Here is an 18,102-nt window from a genome sequence, read left to right on the forward strand (position 1 = left end):
TGGTCCTAAATAATTGATTCATTTTTAAAGATCCTTAAGCAATATTCCAAAGACAAACAGACCATTGCTGACAGTCACCTTGGAAAGAAATAAACAGTGAATAATTCAATGTAGTAAAAGACTTCCAGAGATCTTCCATGTAGAAAATAAATTCCACGTTTTTTAAAGGAAATGGTAATGAGAGTTCTCCAAAGGAGAGATATAAGCAAATGTAGTAAATAAATAAGATCCTGATTGCAACTAGAAAGATAAAATGTGCATAATCCATCTTCAGAAGTCATCATCATCCTCCTCTTCAATATGCTTAGCAAGTTCTTGCTCTTGTTGCTGCCTCTCTCTCCTCTTCTCGGCACTTTCCTTCTCCTTGAGCGTGTTTGGTGGAAAACGCAGTGCTCGAACAGCCTCATTATGCATGTTAAGACAGAAAGCAATACGAGAATTAAAGGCCGATTGAGGCTCATTTGTCGAGTAAATATCTCCAGTTTCCTTGGACACCATCCACCCATTGGCATGATCCAATGTAGCATCAATTGCCCCATCACGGATGGCCTTAGCTACAATACTCTCGGCATCAGCAACAGGATTTGCAGAGTTCAACCTCAACTTTTGAGCTACATCAGCTAGCAAGATTCGAGAGTATGATATGCTGATGTTGCGCAAACCAGTCCTGATGACATTGTGACGCAGCCTAACAATCAAGTTATGAGTTCGGTCTGTACTGAAAGTGGTAGCATACTTCTCTGCAACACTCCTAAACAGCTCCAAGTCACCAATTCGGACAGCCTAAAATTCCACAACATAAGCAAACAATACCATAAGGAAACACCAAAATAAATAATGTTTTTACATTTGAAAGAGACCTCACAATCAAACCACAATCATTAGGGTTACAATTTATGAACATGTGAAATAGCTTCTAACAAAGCATCAAAGAGTAAAAATGGTCCGTACAGCTTTCAAAAACCATTACCAAGATGCTTTCCAGCACTACAATTTTTTTCCCACATAGGGCATCTGTGACTTTTGCTGTTGAAAAGAACCAAAATTAAAAGCCACTGCATTCTAAAACAGGGCCTTACTGCAGAGCAACAACAACGACCTATCCTCAACCTTTTTAATGGTATCCCCCATACATTTTTCTGGTCTCTCTATTTTTACCTATTGACCTGTCCTCAACCTTATCAATTCTTCTTATTAGGGCTTATTATAGTTTATCACATGACCAAATTTAAGATATGATTCTATCATATTTTCCTCAATAGAGAGCTATTGCACTCCATCCATTATTCCACTACTAACAAATGATTTTAAAGGATACCTCTCCCCAATGCACTCAACCAATTAATAACTGAATCAGATAACATTCTCTATTCCATTACTTTCTTACACACACTCTCTGCCAGCTCATCAACAAGTAACTCTGGCCCACTCCCATGTCATCTAGAATAACCAAATTGTGCACAACCCACACCCAGATCCTAAAATCAAGAAAGTGCAAAATAATATGCAGAAGACCATACTCTTCATTGTCCAATGTCCACCTTGCTTTTAGTAATAGATCTCAGTAAATATTATATAATTGTTGTAAATTCTAGAAGCTGTCACTGCACTGGTTTAAACTCTGCTGAGTCAGCAGAGTTGGTTATGCCAGCTAGCAGCCAGTTGTAGCTAGCCTAGGCTAGTATCTCTCTCTACTTTAGCTTAGTTTACAGCTTTTAGCTAATCAAGTTTCTCTTTTGATTAAATCAAGCTGGATGTTATGTGGAGAATTCCTATTATTCACTCCTATCAAGCACAACAGCACATAACCTTCTTGGTTTGCAGTTATGATTTTTACAAAAAGCATTTGTGTAGCAGTGTAGGATTTCACTAACTACGAAAAGTGGGGCTTTAATTAAGGAAATAAGTGGGATGTTTTTGTCAATAGTTGGCAAATCAGACCAGTTATGTGACAGCCATTTCATCTACCATATCTAAATTTTAAGAGTTATAACATGGGGTGACAGAAGCAACTTAATCGAAGAAAAACAAAACTGTACCAACTCAATTGCCAAGCAACAAAAGCGTAGGACCTATTTCAAAAACAAGATGAAGCTCTGGGAACAAATATATAATTAAACTTAAAAATTAGAAGTTAACTTGCATTCTGGACTTCATTGTAAGTAACTCTGGTTGCTAATGTAGACTTACATTTGTAAGCTCAAAGTAAGGCCTCAAAGCTTTCTCCATTCCCCCCTGCATAAAGACAGTCCTCTCAGGTATTTCCCCCAATAACAACCGCACTATCACAGCCCATTTGTTACATTGAATTCGAAAACCGCGTGCTGCAACTGGAGCTTTACGAGCAGCCTGCAGAAGAGACTCCTTTGCATCGGTATACTCCAGCTGAATTGTCCGGATTTGCCCAAGGTACAAGAGATAACGACAGAACTGCAAAAGACAAACAACATACGTGGAGAGCATGTCATGTAAAAATGAATTTCTTTTTAGGCATCCTAGTGCATGAGGCTCCCACCTAGTAGGGTCTGGGGAGGGTAGATATATGCAGCCTTACCCTCGCAAGCGAAGAGGTTGTTTCCAGATCAAGTAAAAATCAATATATGGAAAAAAGGAAATTTACTCGAAATCATTGAGAAGTTCAACTTCTATTACGCCTACAATAACAGAACCACCATACCTGCTGGTTCGAATGTGCCTCAAAACGTGGAGCCTTAGACCTCAACTTCTCTGCTTGATCATATAGGTTGTAGTGGAGGTAGTTACGGAGTAACAAATTAAGAAGTGTTTCCTGAAGCACATCAGCAGGTAAGTACAAGATCTATAACCCATATGAAAAAATCAATAAGTTGATACAAACCTGACCCAGCTCATCATGGCGCAGGGTAGTAATCCGGTGCAATGCAAGGAGGTTTCTGAAATAAAAAACAATTTAATTCATAATAATGTTAATTCCGATTCAGTTGTAAATCTCCTTAACTGTTATGTGCCAAGCATGTACAAACATCTGCCTCAAATTTTATTATGAACTGCATAGATAAACACCTAACTCACCCTCGGATTTCAGCAAGATCTCCTGTAAGCTCATAGCTATATGAGTAATAAAAGTACAGCCTTGATGCAATAACATCAACAGTTCTACTGTTCAGGCTCTTCAGCCGAACAATGCTTGCTGAAGAACAATCTTTTGCCTAAAATGAAAAATTAAAGCAACTTCAGACATAAAATCAGCCGTCCATTGGCAGAGTTGAGAAAAGTATAAGCATAAAGTACCCAACCTCATTGTATTTCTTATGATCAATCAGAAACAGCAGCACAACAAAGTAACAGTAGATTTCTAGCTCGGGTGACAACTGCTTTCCCTGAGTTTGAGCAGCAGAAGTTGCAGTGTCCGTTTCCATCGCCTGATCATCCTCCTATAAGGCCAGTAACAAAACTATGAACTTCAAGACCATTTCATCCATTAAAACAATAGAAGTGAACAACATATTATTTCCCAAGAGAGAAAGAAAGAGAAATAGCAATACAATAATGTGTTTATGGACCCTCGTAAAGTTCTGCTTTCACTGTTCAATCTTTAAACAGAAGTAAAACTAAGTGAAATTTCCAAATATCTATAATGGACCAAAGTAAAGCCCTGTTTGGGTTGATGGAAATAGATAAAAAGAAACAGAATGGAATGATACTCGATTACATTGTTTGGATTGTTGAAAATAGCCTGGAATAGGTTCCATGCTATTCCATCCAATACCTCTATTTCTCTTTCTCTAAAATTACGGGTATGAAATGAATGGTATGGAACCAACTTATTATTCACTTCATTTCATCACTAAATACTCAAACCATAGTATGATAACTTTGTTCAATTCCATTTCATTCCACCAATCATTAAATATCCAAACATAGCCTAAGGCATAGTGCTACAAGGAAAACGCAGTTAACTTGTACAAGACATTAGGATTAATTAAAGAAACATTTTTAAGAGAGCACATAGAGACTTCATTCAGGCTTATCATATCATACAATACATTCAACCATGTATTAAGAACGGTTTAAGAAAATAGCTTATGGCCTTCCTATAAGCTCCTTTTAACTAATTTCAATAACCATATCACATCAAAGAAGCTTATAAGCTCTAATGTTAAAGTGTTTATCCAATAAGCACTCAATTAAGTTGTTTACCAATTGCGCCCAAAATATACTTAACAACTATCTCAGTAAAAAAATCTGAAACAAATTTAACAAGAACTATAACTAAATATTTACTAAAACAGTAAAAAGTAAATAAAAGACGCAGAAATTTTACCTTAGGTAAATACGAAGATAACCTAGGGTGAGGATCAGAACCAGGAATAAGAGCGTAATCAATGAAAGAAGAGAGAACCGAAGCAGTGAGTCTCTTCCTCAACGCAATTGTAAGGCGCACAGCACGACCAATCCTTCGAACTTCGTTGGATTTGGAACCGTTTTCGATAACTGATGCTATCTCCTTCAAATCTATCAGATCGATCAAATTCAAATATCATTAAATTAAATAACAATAATAATAAATTGAAATTCAGATTGAGGAAGAAGAAAGTTACGGTGCAATGTAGATGGAGGAGGTGGAGGAAGAGATTGTGAAGGAGTGGTTGCGTTATCTTTCATTTCAACGTCTTGAGTCATTTTCAACGAACTTTGTTGGTTGGAAGAAACCCTAACAGAGTGGGAGAAGAACTCAAGAAGACAATAGATGAAGCAATTTGGTCACACTCTTCTTCTAAGGTTTTAATGAAATGAAAAGTGATTTTCCTTCTTTTGAGATCTATTTGGTTTTTTTAAACATTTTTTTAAGATAATTTGCAGAACAGCTTATTGCACAAGAAATTGTAGAACAGCTTTTAAGATTTTTATTGTCTTGCCTTATTTATATTTTTAAAAGAGTTTTTGTAGTGTAAAAGACTAAAATCTCTACTTCTATGCAAAAAATGGTATAATTACGGTCATGAAATAATTTCTACATTTTATGCTTAATATTTTTCAATTTCTACACACAAAAAAAAACATAAAATCCTGTCTAGTTAATGACAATAAAATAATAAAAGAGAAAAAAAACTGTATACTACAAATCATCCTTAAATTTGTATGTTAATATATTCATGTCTCCCCCATACACATTAGTTGAAACTACCATTACCTTACCTTAAATTAAACATTCTATATTATTTCTCTACTCTCGTATTTATTTATTTTATTGCAAAATATGCACAAGGGTGGAGAAGAAAAAGAGACTTTTATTGGTAAGTTTCCTCATACAACATCAATATCTAATTTTGTTGTTTTTGGTATTTTTCATGATTTAGTGTGGAATAATACAATTTTTTACAATAAAATATATAAAATTTGAATACTTAATTCTTTAAAATAAAAGGAAAATGATATATTATTCTACTAAATTTTCATATTAATTTTCATACCTACAAGAAAGTGACATATATCAAAAAAATGATATTTCATTTATTAATGACTAGCAGGAGACATGTGCATTTTGACGAACGATAATTATTTTGCATGAATGTATATAACAATAAAAGAATAAATTTTTAATATAAAAGTTATTAATGATTACCTCATGGGAATATTAAACTCGAAGTTTTCTCTATTAATTTAAAACTATGAAATATTAAACTCTAAGTTTACATGTGCATTCGCACAGGTCGCTCTATCTTAGCTCTATATGAGTAGAAATAGTAAAATGTTAAAGGATCAACAATTTAAAATGATAAATTGTTAAAATATCCAATTTGAAGAAATCAACCATATTATATAATCAAACATACACATTATAAGTCTAACTAAAGTACATAAAAATAGTATCAGAGACATTCTTTTGATCATTTTTAAAAAACCGTACAACATGATTTTAGTCATCATTTAAAGCCTTCAAAAATAATTTAAAAAATAGCAAATAACTAATTGTTATTTATTGATCTATATGCACTAAAATTGCATGAAGTATAAAGAGTCTTTGACACATTTGAGTTTTTCCAATGCATTGAGCTAGCCAACTACAATAGGTAGAAGTAGAAAATAAAAAATCAACAATATAAGCATGACAAAAAAAATTATTGTACTTCAGTTAGCATTTTCCTTAAACAAATTTCACAAAACACCAATATATTTAGATGGAAATCAGAAACAAATAGACAATAATATCAAGCATGAAGTTGCTGATAGCAATAACAACACCATATAGAAAAAACCACTCTCTTTCTTTCACCAAATTCCCAAGTAAAAATTCTATAATACACTAAAACAAATGATAAGGCTCCTAGCATAGAACAAATAAATTATGTACAAAAATAGACGTAAATATTCTTGATCCAAAATATTATTTTATCACATGTACACGATGTTAACTTTTCACCTCTTCAAACACAAAACAATTAGAATATACAAATTTTAATTTTTAATGATTTAAAATAATAATAATAAAAGATTTATTCATTAAAGTTTTCTAGGTTTTATAGTTTACACGCATGTACATTCCATCAATAGTACAACTTTTAAATTTTAAATTTATCAAAATAACAATAAACATATAGAAGTTATAACTTTAACCTTATAACTAATACTTGTCAACAATAGAACTTTAAAACTTCAAAGAACTTTTAATGTTTTTCATTAGTCTATCTCTCTCGTTGTTTTGTGATAGTATTTACTTTCATTACTTATTGAATCAGAGAAGAGCATTTATTAAAACAAAAATGATATCATAAAAATATTTTTTTATAGTAATATGTAACACATGATAAAATTGATCATTTAGTTGAAAGTGTACAATAAAATGTAGTCGATCATTCATAAATATGTTATCTCCTTGGACATGACCACTATAAAATCCAGTAACACAACTTTGATGCTACTTCCATGTAGCAAAAAAAACACAAGAATAAGTTTTTAAAGTAGCATGAACATAAGCATAAAAAAGATAAATTTTCATTGAAAAACAAACTACCATTTCTGAATATACTTATCCTTAATAAGTGTTCAATTATAATTTTTATTAAAAAATTATTATCTAACCATCCGAATAGAGTGGAGGACATTAGAGAAAACACATAACAAATTCTATAAAAAAATGGACCTTAAGGTTTCTCATTGAAAACATAATTTTATCCTCCAAACATGGCCTTAACTATTTACCTCTTTAAATATAAATAATTAGAAGTAATAATATTCAATGATCATTAAGCTACGTGCCTTCCATGTATAGCATGTATTTAGGGATAGGAAGGCAAAAGCTTACTTGAATAGAGAATATATGAAGAATCAAATGGAGAAAGAAAATGGTAAAATCACCCTCTAAGATATAATTAAAATTTAAACCGCTCAGGTACTTGTAAATAGTGTATGTATGACTACGGGTAAGCATTAATTGTATCCACCTGGGTAAGCACTAACTGTACCCACCTAGGTAAGCACTACAAAGTACAAACAATGTAAGGAAGAGCAAGTTCATGTAAAATATAAGTAATCAATCATAAATATAATTTTATCATCATTCATAAATATACATGTTCAAAAATAATTTTAATATCAATAAATTTAACAACTCAATGTTTACACATGCAATATAATAATAGAAAATTATTAATATCCATTTTATGTTGTGTTTCCAATTGTTACTATTATGAGTTCTTTTGTTACAACTCATTTTAAAATGGTGTTTAGGTTATTAAAATTAGCCTTATGAGATAGTGGTGAAATACCAAATATTAGGTTTTTTAATCAAGTCAAATTTATGAGGATTTTTTTAGCACATAGAAGGATTATGTTTTATTTTAGATTGATGTTCATCATATATAAATATTTTGAATATTCACATGTGCAATATTAATACTTGATTTTTAAGATATATGTACAATTTTAGCATTTATATAACACATGCATTTTTTATGTGAGTGTGTTGGATGATGAGGTGAAATAATGAGTGAATTTCACTTCCTCTCTAAAATAAAAACTTTGGAGTATCTCCAATATATTTCAAGTCTTCACAAACATACCTAAAAGAATGTATAGGTATTCTATCATGTATTTGATTCTGATTTGGCCCCTTTCAATTTTTGTTACAACCTTTTAACACAAATTTATTAAAAAAAATCATAAATACACATGGTATAAAAATAATAATAATAATACATTTGTTGCATGGGAAAATGTTGTCCAACTCTCACATTTCCTTGAACTTTTCGGGCTGGCATGCTGTGATAAGCTAAGTTTTATTTGACACCGATACCAGGAACCGATCTAACCTATTTATTGAATCAAATTTATTCTGTTTTCATTTACTTCAACCTTTCCAGTTTACATCTATTAGTTCTAAAGAGACTCAGGTAACGATCACAAGGGAAATTATGGTAATACGGCCAGAACTAAAGTGTCTCTGACAAAGGAGAATGTACTTGTTGGGGTAAACTAAATCACCACTATACTGAGGTTTCGATTATTAAACTACAGAAAAAGGATATTATTAAACACAAACCTAGAAAATAAAAATTAAAAGAATGAGATTCAGGGCAAACTGTTCAGGAATCTAAAACCTAAGGTCTAAAACATGAACGATGCTTAACTTATGTAGCAGCAGTCACAACAAACTAAGTCTACAAAAACTGTAAGAAGAAAATGCCCTACAGTTCTTCGGGCCCCAGGGGGAAAGGGGAAAATTGAAGAAATAAAGCAAATTGAAAACATAAACTTGGACAAGGCCACCTTTGAGGCATTCTTTTACTCAGTCATGTCATGGCAATGCACTCAAGGTATGCCAATGGTTGCCTCAAGCTGCTGCTGGGATTGGTCCATTGGATCTAAAACCACGGCCCCTTCCACGATATCCACCCCTGCCACGACCACGACCTGCAACAAAATTTAAGCAATATATTGAATAAAGTTTAGAAATAACATGTTATTTTCTACCATATCCCTTTCTTCCCCAACATTTTCTACGAGTTTTGAGTACAAAATCATCAATACATGAAAACACCAAACAAACAAGAAAGAAACCTTACAGGCTTACGGAATTAACTTCACATTGATGTAACTTGATAGCTTTTAGATTATTTTTCACAAGAACAATCATAAGTAAGCAACTTCAGTTTATCCATTAATGGAGTGGATAAAATCAATCATAGGTAAGGTCACATATTGAACTGGTCCAGATAAGAAACCAAGTGCCATTAGAGACACAACCAGCTTAACCACATCCAAAATATCAAGAGGAAAAAGATGATAGCTTAATTCTGGCAGTCAACAGAAACATACATCTACCACACAGATTAATTAAAAATAAAATGGTAGAGATTAAGTACCACGGCCTTGAGGTATATCCTGGTTGTATCCTCCATCAAGCTGAATATCATTCTGGGGCCCATTGTACCCTCCCCTTCCATGACCACGGAAGCCACGTCCTCTTCCTCTACCCCTGCCCCTTCCCCTATTGCGATCCCAACCCCCATCCTCATAATCACCTGAGATAAAGCCATTACCTGAAATAAAATGAAACAGCTATATAAAATGGAATTAAGAAAACATCACCATATTCTGTCATCCTATTCCTCAGGGTTCAGATGTCTTGATAACATTTTTTTTGGAAAAATAGGATAAGATGACATGTTAACACTTAAAATGGAAAACTGATTTTGGGCGTAATTAAGTAAAAAAAGATCACACATCTAATAATTGATAATCTAGATGCACTCACATATGTGCAAATCCCTACACCTAAACTTTCTCAAAAGTAGTACCATAACATCTAACGCAAGTACGCAACAACTTCAGACTGAAAAGGCAACAAAGATAAGGAAGGTATATAGTATAACAGACTAGGTAAAAGGACTCTATCAAATGTCAACTAAAATTGATTTACTATCCCAGTGATAACAAACATTTCATAAACATAATGTTTTTATTGTTTTATACACGCACACAAACACAACACATACCTCTGGCCCTTCCCCTGCCTCGGCCACCACGACCACGACCCCGGCCATTAGGTGAACCCTCTGCAGACCACAAAAGTTAAAACCGATATAAATATCCAGAACGGAAGGGAGAGCATCAATTGTTATATGTACATACCTCCTTCATAATCAAAATCTGTAGAAGGCTTCACCTGGTCAGCTGGTAATGGAGACTGGTACCTAAAAATGCAAGTCAAGAAATAAAAAAATTGTATGGAATCTTTATAGGTCAATAATAATAACAATTTTCTTTTCCAGATATCTAAAATCTTGGAACCATCAAAAGAGGTGTATATAATCAGTCAATAAAGTTCAATTTTATTATCAATGAAGCCAGAGATTCTTTCTGCTCTCTAATTGAGTTTATCTTTCTATAATTACCATGTTGAATGACAACCAATATAAACTTCTAGAATTTTCATTTATTATCACAGTCGATGTAATATTGAACGCATACTTTTTATGAAAGAAGTTTTACCAAGGGAACTGAAAATCAAGAGGAATCCCATTTAGAACGATGCAATATCTCTATTCTATACAATTCAATCTATTGCTGTTCTTTTTTATGACATTTTTCAGTTATAGAACTTTATCAACATCAATTGAATTCCCAATTCCTTCTCCACATGAGTATGAAAAGAATCATTTGAATGTGTTCAAACATACCCCTTCGAGAAAAATTCTAGAACTGGGCATTGGTTCAATAAATCCTCTCATTAGACAAACCTTAACCAACAACTTACAACATTACTAAGTTTAAGTACACAAAGCATAAGACAACTTTTTTCAGCACAACTAAAACAGTACTCTGAACTCTGAAGATTCATTTTAAAAGCTTATACTTTTTTGCATGTCCATGCAAAAAAACTAGGTACTGCCATAGCAAGGAAAAACAAGAAGAACAAAGCCTTAGTCCTACTAGGTGGAGCACCATAGCCAGGAATTTCCAAGAAACTATTTTTGCATATATCCACTGAATCTCCATGTTGTGAGATGGAACTCATTAACATTTCATGTGATGACATTCAAAAGTAAGAAAACCAACTTACCCCACAGATGATGTATCTAGTTCATTCTTAGAAAGTGTTACTGTTATCATCGACACATGCCTTGTTGTCTCCAAACTGAAATAAGAACAAGGGAGAAAGTGTGAGGATTAGGCATCAGTTGCCACCGTATTGGAAATTTGGAATGCTGCACACTTTGATCGTTCAGGTTTACAATATTATTCAGAAAATGTTCTTACGGAAGCAGGCCTTCCTCTAGGGGCTCCCAAGTATCAGTAATGTCAGTGGATCCAATGGCTGTGTTCTGGTGGAGACCCACAATTCTCCTCTGCATTACCCCAAAAAATATACAAAAATAAAAAACCTCATTCAAACAAAACTAGGATTATAGAGTCATCTTAGCTGAAAACACAAGAAAAAGAACCTTGATCAACTCCACAATTGTTATAGTTTTGTTGATAGCTCTCCCCATTGCTTTGAAAACAATTTCATTTGAACCCCTTTCCTGTGAAGAAAAAAACAAGATAAAGCATGCTTTTACTCAGACTCGGGGGAAAACGACTTTGAAACTCATTCGACTGCCTCGCTTTTCCAATGCCTCAACCGAAAACTAGGACGGAAAAAACACTAAAAAAGCATATGAAAAATTACTATTCTAACAGGTCAAGTAACCACCCACTCTCTTCCTATCTCGACTTTAGCTTCTATCCATTTACTCTATTGTGCAGTCTTTATCCATGATTAGGTTCACACAGAAAACTGAACACCCACCATGTGACTCAAAGCCTTGTGGTTCGAGGCTCAACCCCGCTACGCACATGGTGAATGAACAATAATGTTTGACAAACTTTACAATGGTAAATCAGAAACTAACTATAAATCTCAAATAATTAGAGCAGTATTATTAAGTTCATAGTGGAATATTATCACAAAATGTATACATTATCAGAGACTGGATTATTGTTTGTGAATTTTCCATTTCGGTCGCAAACTAAAATATAGTGGCCCAGTGCACAAGACTCACACCTTAAATGTATCCTCCCGCCTCCGGCAAATCCGGAGGCTATTACATGCCACAAATTAGATTTCCAAAATCTAACCACATATTTACCTTATTTACTAATCACCTCTCTAAATCCTATTTTACCAAATAATTCCACATAACACAAAACTGGGAATATAGAACTAAGAAACAAACGAGGTCCAAAGTAGTGGGATATAAAAGGCACCTAAATAAAAATAATAAAAAATAAAAATAAAAAAAGTACCTGAAGCAAGGTCAGAGCGTAACTAATGTAGTTACGCATCCTACCCTGACTTGTAATACGAATCTCGTTTTCATCAATTGGTGTTTCAGCTCTTGGTTTCTCCACTTTCTGGTATCGATCCATCTATAGTTATAACAACACAAAAATTTCACACACAAAATTGAACATGTAATAAACATGAATATTAACTTGCAAATGAAGATGAATTAAGTAGTAGAATAAGATTGGATCTGAAACGGAATCACTTACTGCGATTCTTAAAGAACGAGCCCTGTTCTACGGCTTGTGTATATTTTTCTTTTACGCCCTAACCTTAGTTCTTGCTCTGTTTCAATTTATATACTCCCCCCAACCAACACCAACAATATACACCTCTTCAAACTGCCCTAACCAAATCTTTTTTTAATCCACTCATCTTGTACCCAGAGTCACATTAAATGGGTATGGGGTAGGCCCAAATATGTTGAATATATCCATTTTACATTTTCTTCTTGATCTTTTCGTGATTTATTTAATTGTATTTGGATCAACTTTTAATTAAATCAACCAAGTTTCTATCTTCTTTTTTTACAAAACATAAATATTCACTTTCATACAACATTTTTATAAAAAATGTAAATTAATTGGGTGTAATGTGTTTATTCTTTGAGAAGATAATGATATGTACTAATAGTGTAATGATTTTTTACAATGTCACTGCATCATCACTATTCATTTTTTAATCATTGATTTTTAAATAAAATAATCTAGATGAATGGTGCATAATGCATTGATTGCATATAAATCTTTATATTGTCAATGCATATATATTTCACTTTCCATTTATTTTAGGAGAATAAAATATATTTTATCAGGAGGCATACTAAAATAGTAACATGTATTTTTAGTTTTTAGAAATACTTTTTTAGAAAATTATGAAACATGAAATAATTTATCTTATGATATAATGATAGTTTATTCTTCTAGTGTAAATAAAATGTATTTGTGTGAAGTAATAAATTTGTAACGACAATGTTGAAGAGAGAGAAATTAAAATGACTAGATTAAAAAAATGAATCATAGAAGTACAAATTAAATACATAAATAATATTTGGGTTTCTAAATATCAAAACATTTGAAAGAGAATGGAAATGCTAAAGATTAGAGAAGTGTGTGGTCTCACGAGAGGCTTGATTTTATTCATGCTTTCTCTTGGAATAATATCTTTGCCACTGCTTGTTATATTCTCTGGATTTGGCACAACAAATCTATTTTTATGGTCTTATGATGTTGCCACGATAATTATTCATCACAAGGCAACGACTTTGTTTATTCCATCAATCGTGGCTTATATAGATGGTAAGGAAGAAGCAGTGGGAGTGGAATTTTCATCCGAACTATTGGTATAAGTTCAACTATGATGGTGTATCCAAAGTAAAAGTGAATCAATTTACAGGTCCTTAATAGAACATATAATAGTAGATGGGTCTAGGTCCTTAACAGAACATATAATAGTAGATGAGTCTATAGAGTATTATCAAATAATTGGAGTTGGGAGTTAAATATTAAAAAGGAAAATGATATATCCTCCTACTATATTCTCCTACTAATCTTCCTATCTATAAGAAGATAACATGTGTCACAATAAGATACTTTAATTATTAATGATTATATTACAAATGACATGTGTCATTTTTGTGTGGATAGGAGGATTAGTAGAAGGATATAACAATGCTCTATACCTAGTGGCAGAAGTAAACTTTTTAATTAAGTATTGTCGCTGCTGAGATCTTCTCCAGTATCAAAGTGTTACCCCATACGATACCAAAAAAGTTATGGATTTTGCCTAGATTATACCCACTTACTTCATGAGTAGGTGGAAAAATTATATTGCACATCCTAGCCATTTATTCTATAAAAATTTAATGGTTCACGTGATTTAAATTTGTCAATAGATTTAAACCATTAGATTTTCATATAATTTATGACTAAGATGTGGAGTATGTTTTTAACTTACTCTTCAATAAGGGTGTAAGCGATTCCAATTTAAAAATAGTGAACCGGTAGCCGAACCAAACTAAACCACCAAATCTAGTTCGGTTTGGTTTCATAGTTCAATTTGGTTATTTTTTAAAGAACTATTTATGATTGGTTCGGTTCATGGTTTTTGAAATTTCGGAATCGTTGGAACCAAACCGTATACTAAAAAATAGATAATGTTGGATTGTTGTTTGAATTATTCAGCCAAATTTGTGGTTTAAATTATCAATTTTACACGATTGTAGTATTATATATTTTTACTAAATTGTTATTATATTAGTTTTATATATGTGTTACTATTTACTAATTTGTTATATGTAGGTGGTACTTTCCCAATATTTTCATGTTTTGGAATATATTTTCTAACTTTTATGGTATTTTATTTAAAACTAATATATAATTATACGAGTGACATCCATATACTTTAAGAGTAAAATTTTTAAAATTTACTTCCCATCTTAACCATCATTTCTAGAAAAATCTAATGATTTCAATTAGTAAGTAAATATAAACTATTAAATGTTTATATAATTGATAACTAGAATGAGGAGTATTCTTTCGATAAGTGTTTCAATCCTCTAATTATATACCATTGTTTAAGGGAATATTCCTATATCCCGTCTCTAAGGAAGGAAATCAATGTATAACTGACTTTTGCTCGTTGGAACTTATCCCGGAATAAATTGTTTGACCTCCCTAATTAGCTATCTAGTTTAATTGCTTATGATTTATATGAGGTATTACTATCCCGTATAGTGGCATATACATTTGTAATTTTATTCACTTTGGCTTTGCCCCGTTATTAAAAAAAACAAAATAAGGAGTATCAATTAATTCATTAACTATTTTTATTAAACACTTTCAATGTGATCTGTTAATGTTTTTTTATTGAACCTTTACATTTTACAGCTAGGGCCAGTCATTGAGAGGTGCAGCAATTAATATTTTATTTTTGTAAATCAAATAAAGATTTTGTTATATTCCAAGTTTTACTTTAAATTCTTTTAATAAATATCATAAGAGTGTAATATATTTGCACCATCAGTGTAAAGATTTATACAATCAATATAATCATTCATTCATTTGTACTTTTTATTGAAAAATTAATAAGGTTAAACATAAATAATAAATGATACAATGACAATGTATAAAACAAATACAATATAAATATTTTCCTCTCAGTAAAAACAGTAAGGACTTTGCTATTAAAGTTTTATAAAATCTCCAAAAATTCCACTATATTAATAAAGCTACAACACATAAAATTGAGCATCATATTACACAATTTCCAAAATGATAATTCGAAACTGTATATATTTATAATCTAAAAATATTTTTAATAAATCTATCAATTACTTTTTTCATATTAGGTCTAGAATATGCTGGTCCCTTCCAAATTTTGAACCTTAATAAGTGTGATAGGAATATCTTTAGCAAAATGCGCTAAGTGCATAGAGTATTTTTGTAAGTAGTTATTGGATAAACATAGCATGGAAAATATGGTTATTATTCTGAAATGTCGGACCAAAATCTTTGTTTCGTCCAGGACAGAGCTGATTGTCTATATTGTTATGATCTTAATTATTAAAGATTAAGTTATACTTTTTTCATAATGATAAATTCTTTAGACTTAAATTATTATTTTTATTTTAAAAATTTAGTAGTGACATAAATTTTTTTTTAAAATTTTATATATTTTTAACTTCATATGAAAGTGATTCACAAATAGTTTTGAAATATCTAAGTAAAATAAGAATAATAATTTTTCATTTTTATTTGGTCTCACACATTATTTTATATTTATTACAACTCCTCGTAAAATAAGAATAATATTCACTTTCTTCTCACAAAGAAAACATTATTCTTATTCTTTTTTGGATCCCACAATATTTATTTTTTCCCCACAACATCTACTTTTTCCTTACTTTCATTTACTTAAGAACAATAAAAAATTATTATTATTTAAAAATAAAAATCAAAAAATAAAAATAACACAATAAATAGCCGAATAAGAATATTCTTATTCTTAATATTTTATTCCATTGCTTCAAGAGCATGATTTTTTCATTTCCTTTTCAAAAAGAGATATCGTCATCTCCCACCTAGATGATAGTATTGCAGCATGAATATAGCTGTCCAAATTGTAAATACTTGTAGATAAGAGTAATTAAGTGTGACCTTTTCTTACCCAGATACGAAACGGCATGTATACCCTAAAATGTTAGTATTTTACACACACCTATACGCATAACTAAAAAACATAGGCCAAAAGCAAACGTAAATCACAACTCCATCTTTTCCATTCTCACGCCACAACCTCTCCTCTTTACTTCTCCCATCCTCAACCACATAGCCGTTATTATATCAATATTTAACGTCACTCTCACAACCTCCCAAACCATCTCAACAACAAGTCTCTTCCTCTTTTATTCTACAATATGCACCATCTCTTTCACACCAATTTCTCTCCCCCTTCAATAACCCTCATCTACCAACCACCCCCACCACATTAATAATAATAATAAAAAAATAGTTTCGGAAACTTCCAAAATCTTAATGTTACACTTGCTTGCATTTTAGGCAACTTCCAAAACCTTAACATATCAGCTTTATAGTCAGATTTAAAAACAAAACTTCACGACGACGACTAAAATGCTAGACTCCGTTCTTCTAGCTCTTTTCCTCCCTTGTATCGGAATAAGCGCTGTCTTCATAGTCTACATGTGCCTTCTATGGTACGTCACCACTCACCACCCCGCTCATACCAGTCAACCGGCCAAGCCGGTAACGGAGATAGGTCTCTCCGCTTCGGAGCTTGAGAAACTTCCGAGGATCACAGGTAAAGATCTTATCATGGGGTCTGAATGTGCTGTGTGTCTCGATGAGATCGAAAATGAGCAACCGGCTCGGCTTGTTCCAGGTTGCAACCATGGGTTCCATCTTGAATGCGCTGATACGTGGCTTTCTAAGCACCCTGTGTGCCCCATTTGTAGAACTAAACTTGACCCTCAGATTTTTGATTCACCTGAAAATGAAAATCCATGTTGATGAATGGAGGTTCATTCCATTTCATTATACACTTCCCTTGTTATAGTTACACTGGCATCAGAATTGAGAGTAGTAGAAGACAATGGTGTTTCTTAATTAGTTTAATGTCTTTAGTTGTGTGACATAGGAGTTTGGCAATGACTATTTTTTAAGTTTAATTATTAATCATCGATAATTATTTATTTGTTAGAAATCAGAAGGTTTGATGATGAACGAACATGTTTGTTTGTTTTGAGGCTTTCTAGAATTTTCCTTTTAAAGTTTTTGATCTACGATTGATTTTTAACATTTTTATTGAATGGGAAAGGGTGAACTTCCTGTAAAAGTTTTTGATCTAAGATTGATTTTTAATATTTTTATATCGGAAATGGGGAACGTGGGAAAAGGATTAGGGAGTAACTATTATTTATTTTATTTTGAAAAGTCAATAATAATTAAATATAAATAATTATTAAAATAATAATATATAAAAATTATAAAAGTTGAAAACAACCGGCAACCATAGGGTTCTTAGAAGAAACAAGTGGGTTGTGCAATTTAACGGTTACGGTTGAGGTTCTTTGACTTCTTTCTATTCTCTGGTTCTTCTTTTCACTATTTTCTATATATTGATAAAAGGAAGTGTTGGAAAGAGAGAAGGGCACGCAAAAGTGAATTTGATTCCAGTCAAGAACAGCTGGATGCCAGCTGCTTAGAGATTTTATCTCATTTTAGTCAATTTAATTTTGACAGTGTTAAAAGAAGGTTGTATATTTCTATGGATTG

General features: G+C 32.1%; 3 protein-coding genes across 4 annotated transcripts; 1 reads left to right on the forward strand and 2 right to left on the reverse strand.

The window, feature by feature from the left end:
* On the reverse strand, window positions 1-4,805 carry LOC109354911 (probable 26S proteasome non-ATPase regulatory subunit 3). Its single transcript, XM_019597722.1, has 8 exons — window positions 4,581-4,805; window positions 4,304-4,494; window positions 3,276-3,413; window positions 3,052-3,188; window positions 2,858-2,912; window positions 2,678-2,788; window positions 2,191-2,430; window positions 1-783 (listed from the first exon to the last, which is right to left on the reverse strand). Exons 1-8 carry the CDS (start codon window positions 4,660-4,662, stop codon window positions 271-273), a joined length of 1,467 nt encoding a protein of 488 aa, XP_019453267.1. The 5' UTR covers window positions 4,663-4,805; the 3' UTR covers window positions 1-270.
* LOC109354944 (ribonuclease P protein subunit p25-like protein) lies at window positions 8,467-12,654 on the reverse strand. 2 transcript variants are annotated; one of them, XM_019597785.1, is made up of 9 exons: window positions 12,520-12,654; window positions 12,271-12,393; window positions 11,427-11,507; window positions 11,242-11,330; window positions 11,045-11,119; window positions 10,114-10,175; window positions 9,978-10,037; window positions 9,351-9,521; window positions 8,467-8,892 (listed from the first exon to the last, which is right to left on the reverse strand). In XM_019597785.1, exons 2-9 carry the CDS (start codon window positions 12,391-12,393, stop codon window positions 8,813-8,815), a joined length of 741 nt encoding a protein of 246 aa, XP_019453330.1. In that variant the 5' UTR covers window positions 12,520-12,654; the 3' UTR covers window positions 8,467-8,812. The 2 variants fall into 2 exon arrangements, with proteins under 2 accessions (XP_019453330.1, XP_019453329.1); XM_019597784.1 differs by having other exon boundaries at window positions 9,345-9,521.
* Window positions 16,921-17,531, forward strand: LOC109354945 (E3 ubiquitin-protein ligase ATL23-like). Its single transcript, XM_019597786.1, has 2 exons — window positions 16,921-17,346; window positions 17,414-17,531. The coding sequence occupies exon 1, from the start codon at window positions 16,942-16,944 to the stop codon at window positions 17,335-17,337; it is 396 nt and encodes a 131-aa protein (XP_019453331.1). The 5' UTR covers window positions 16,921-16,941; the 3' UTR covers window positions 17,338-17,346; window positions 17,414-17,531.

This window comes from Lupinus angustifolius, chromosome LG08 (genome assembly GCF_001865875.1).
Source record: "Lupinus angustifolius cultivar Tanjil chromosome LG08, LupAngTanjil_v1.0, whole genome shotgun sequence".
Lineage (NCBI taxonomy): Eukaryota > Viridiplantae > Streptophyta > Magnoliopsida > Fabales > Fabaceae > Lupinus > Lupinus angustifolius.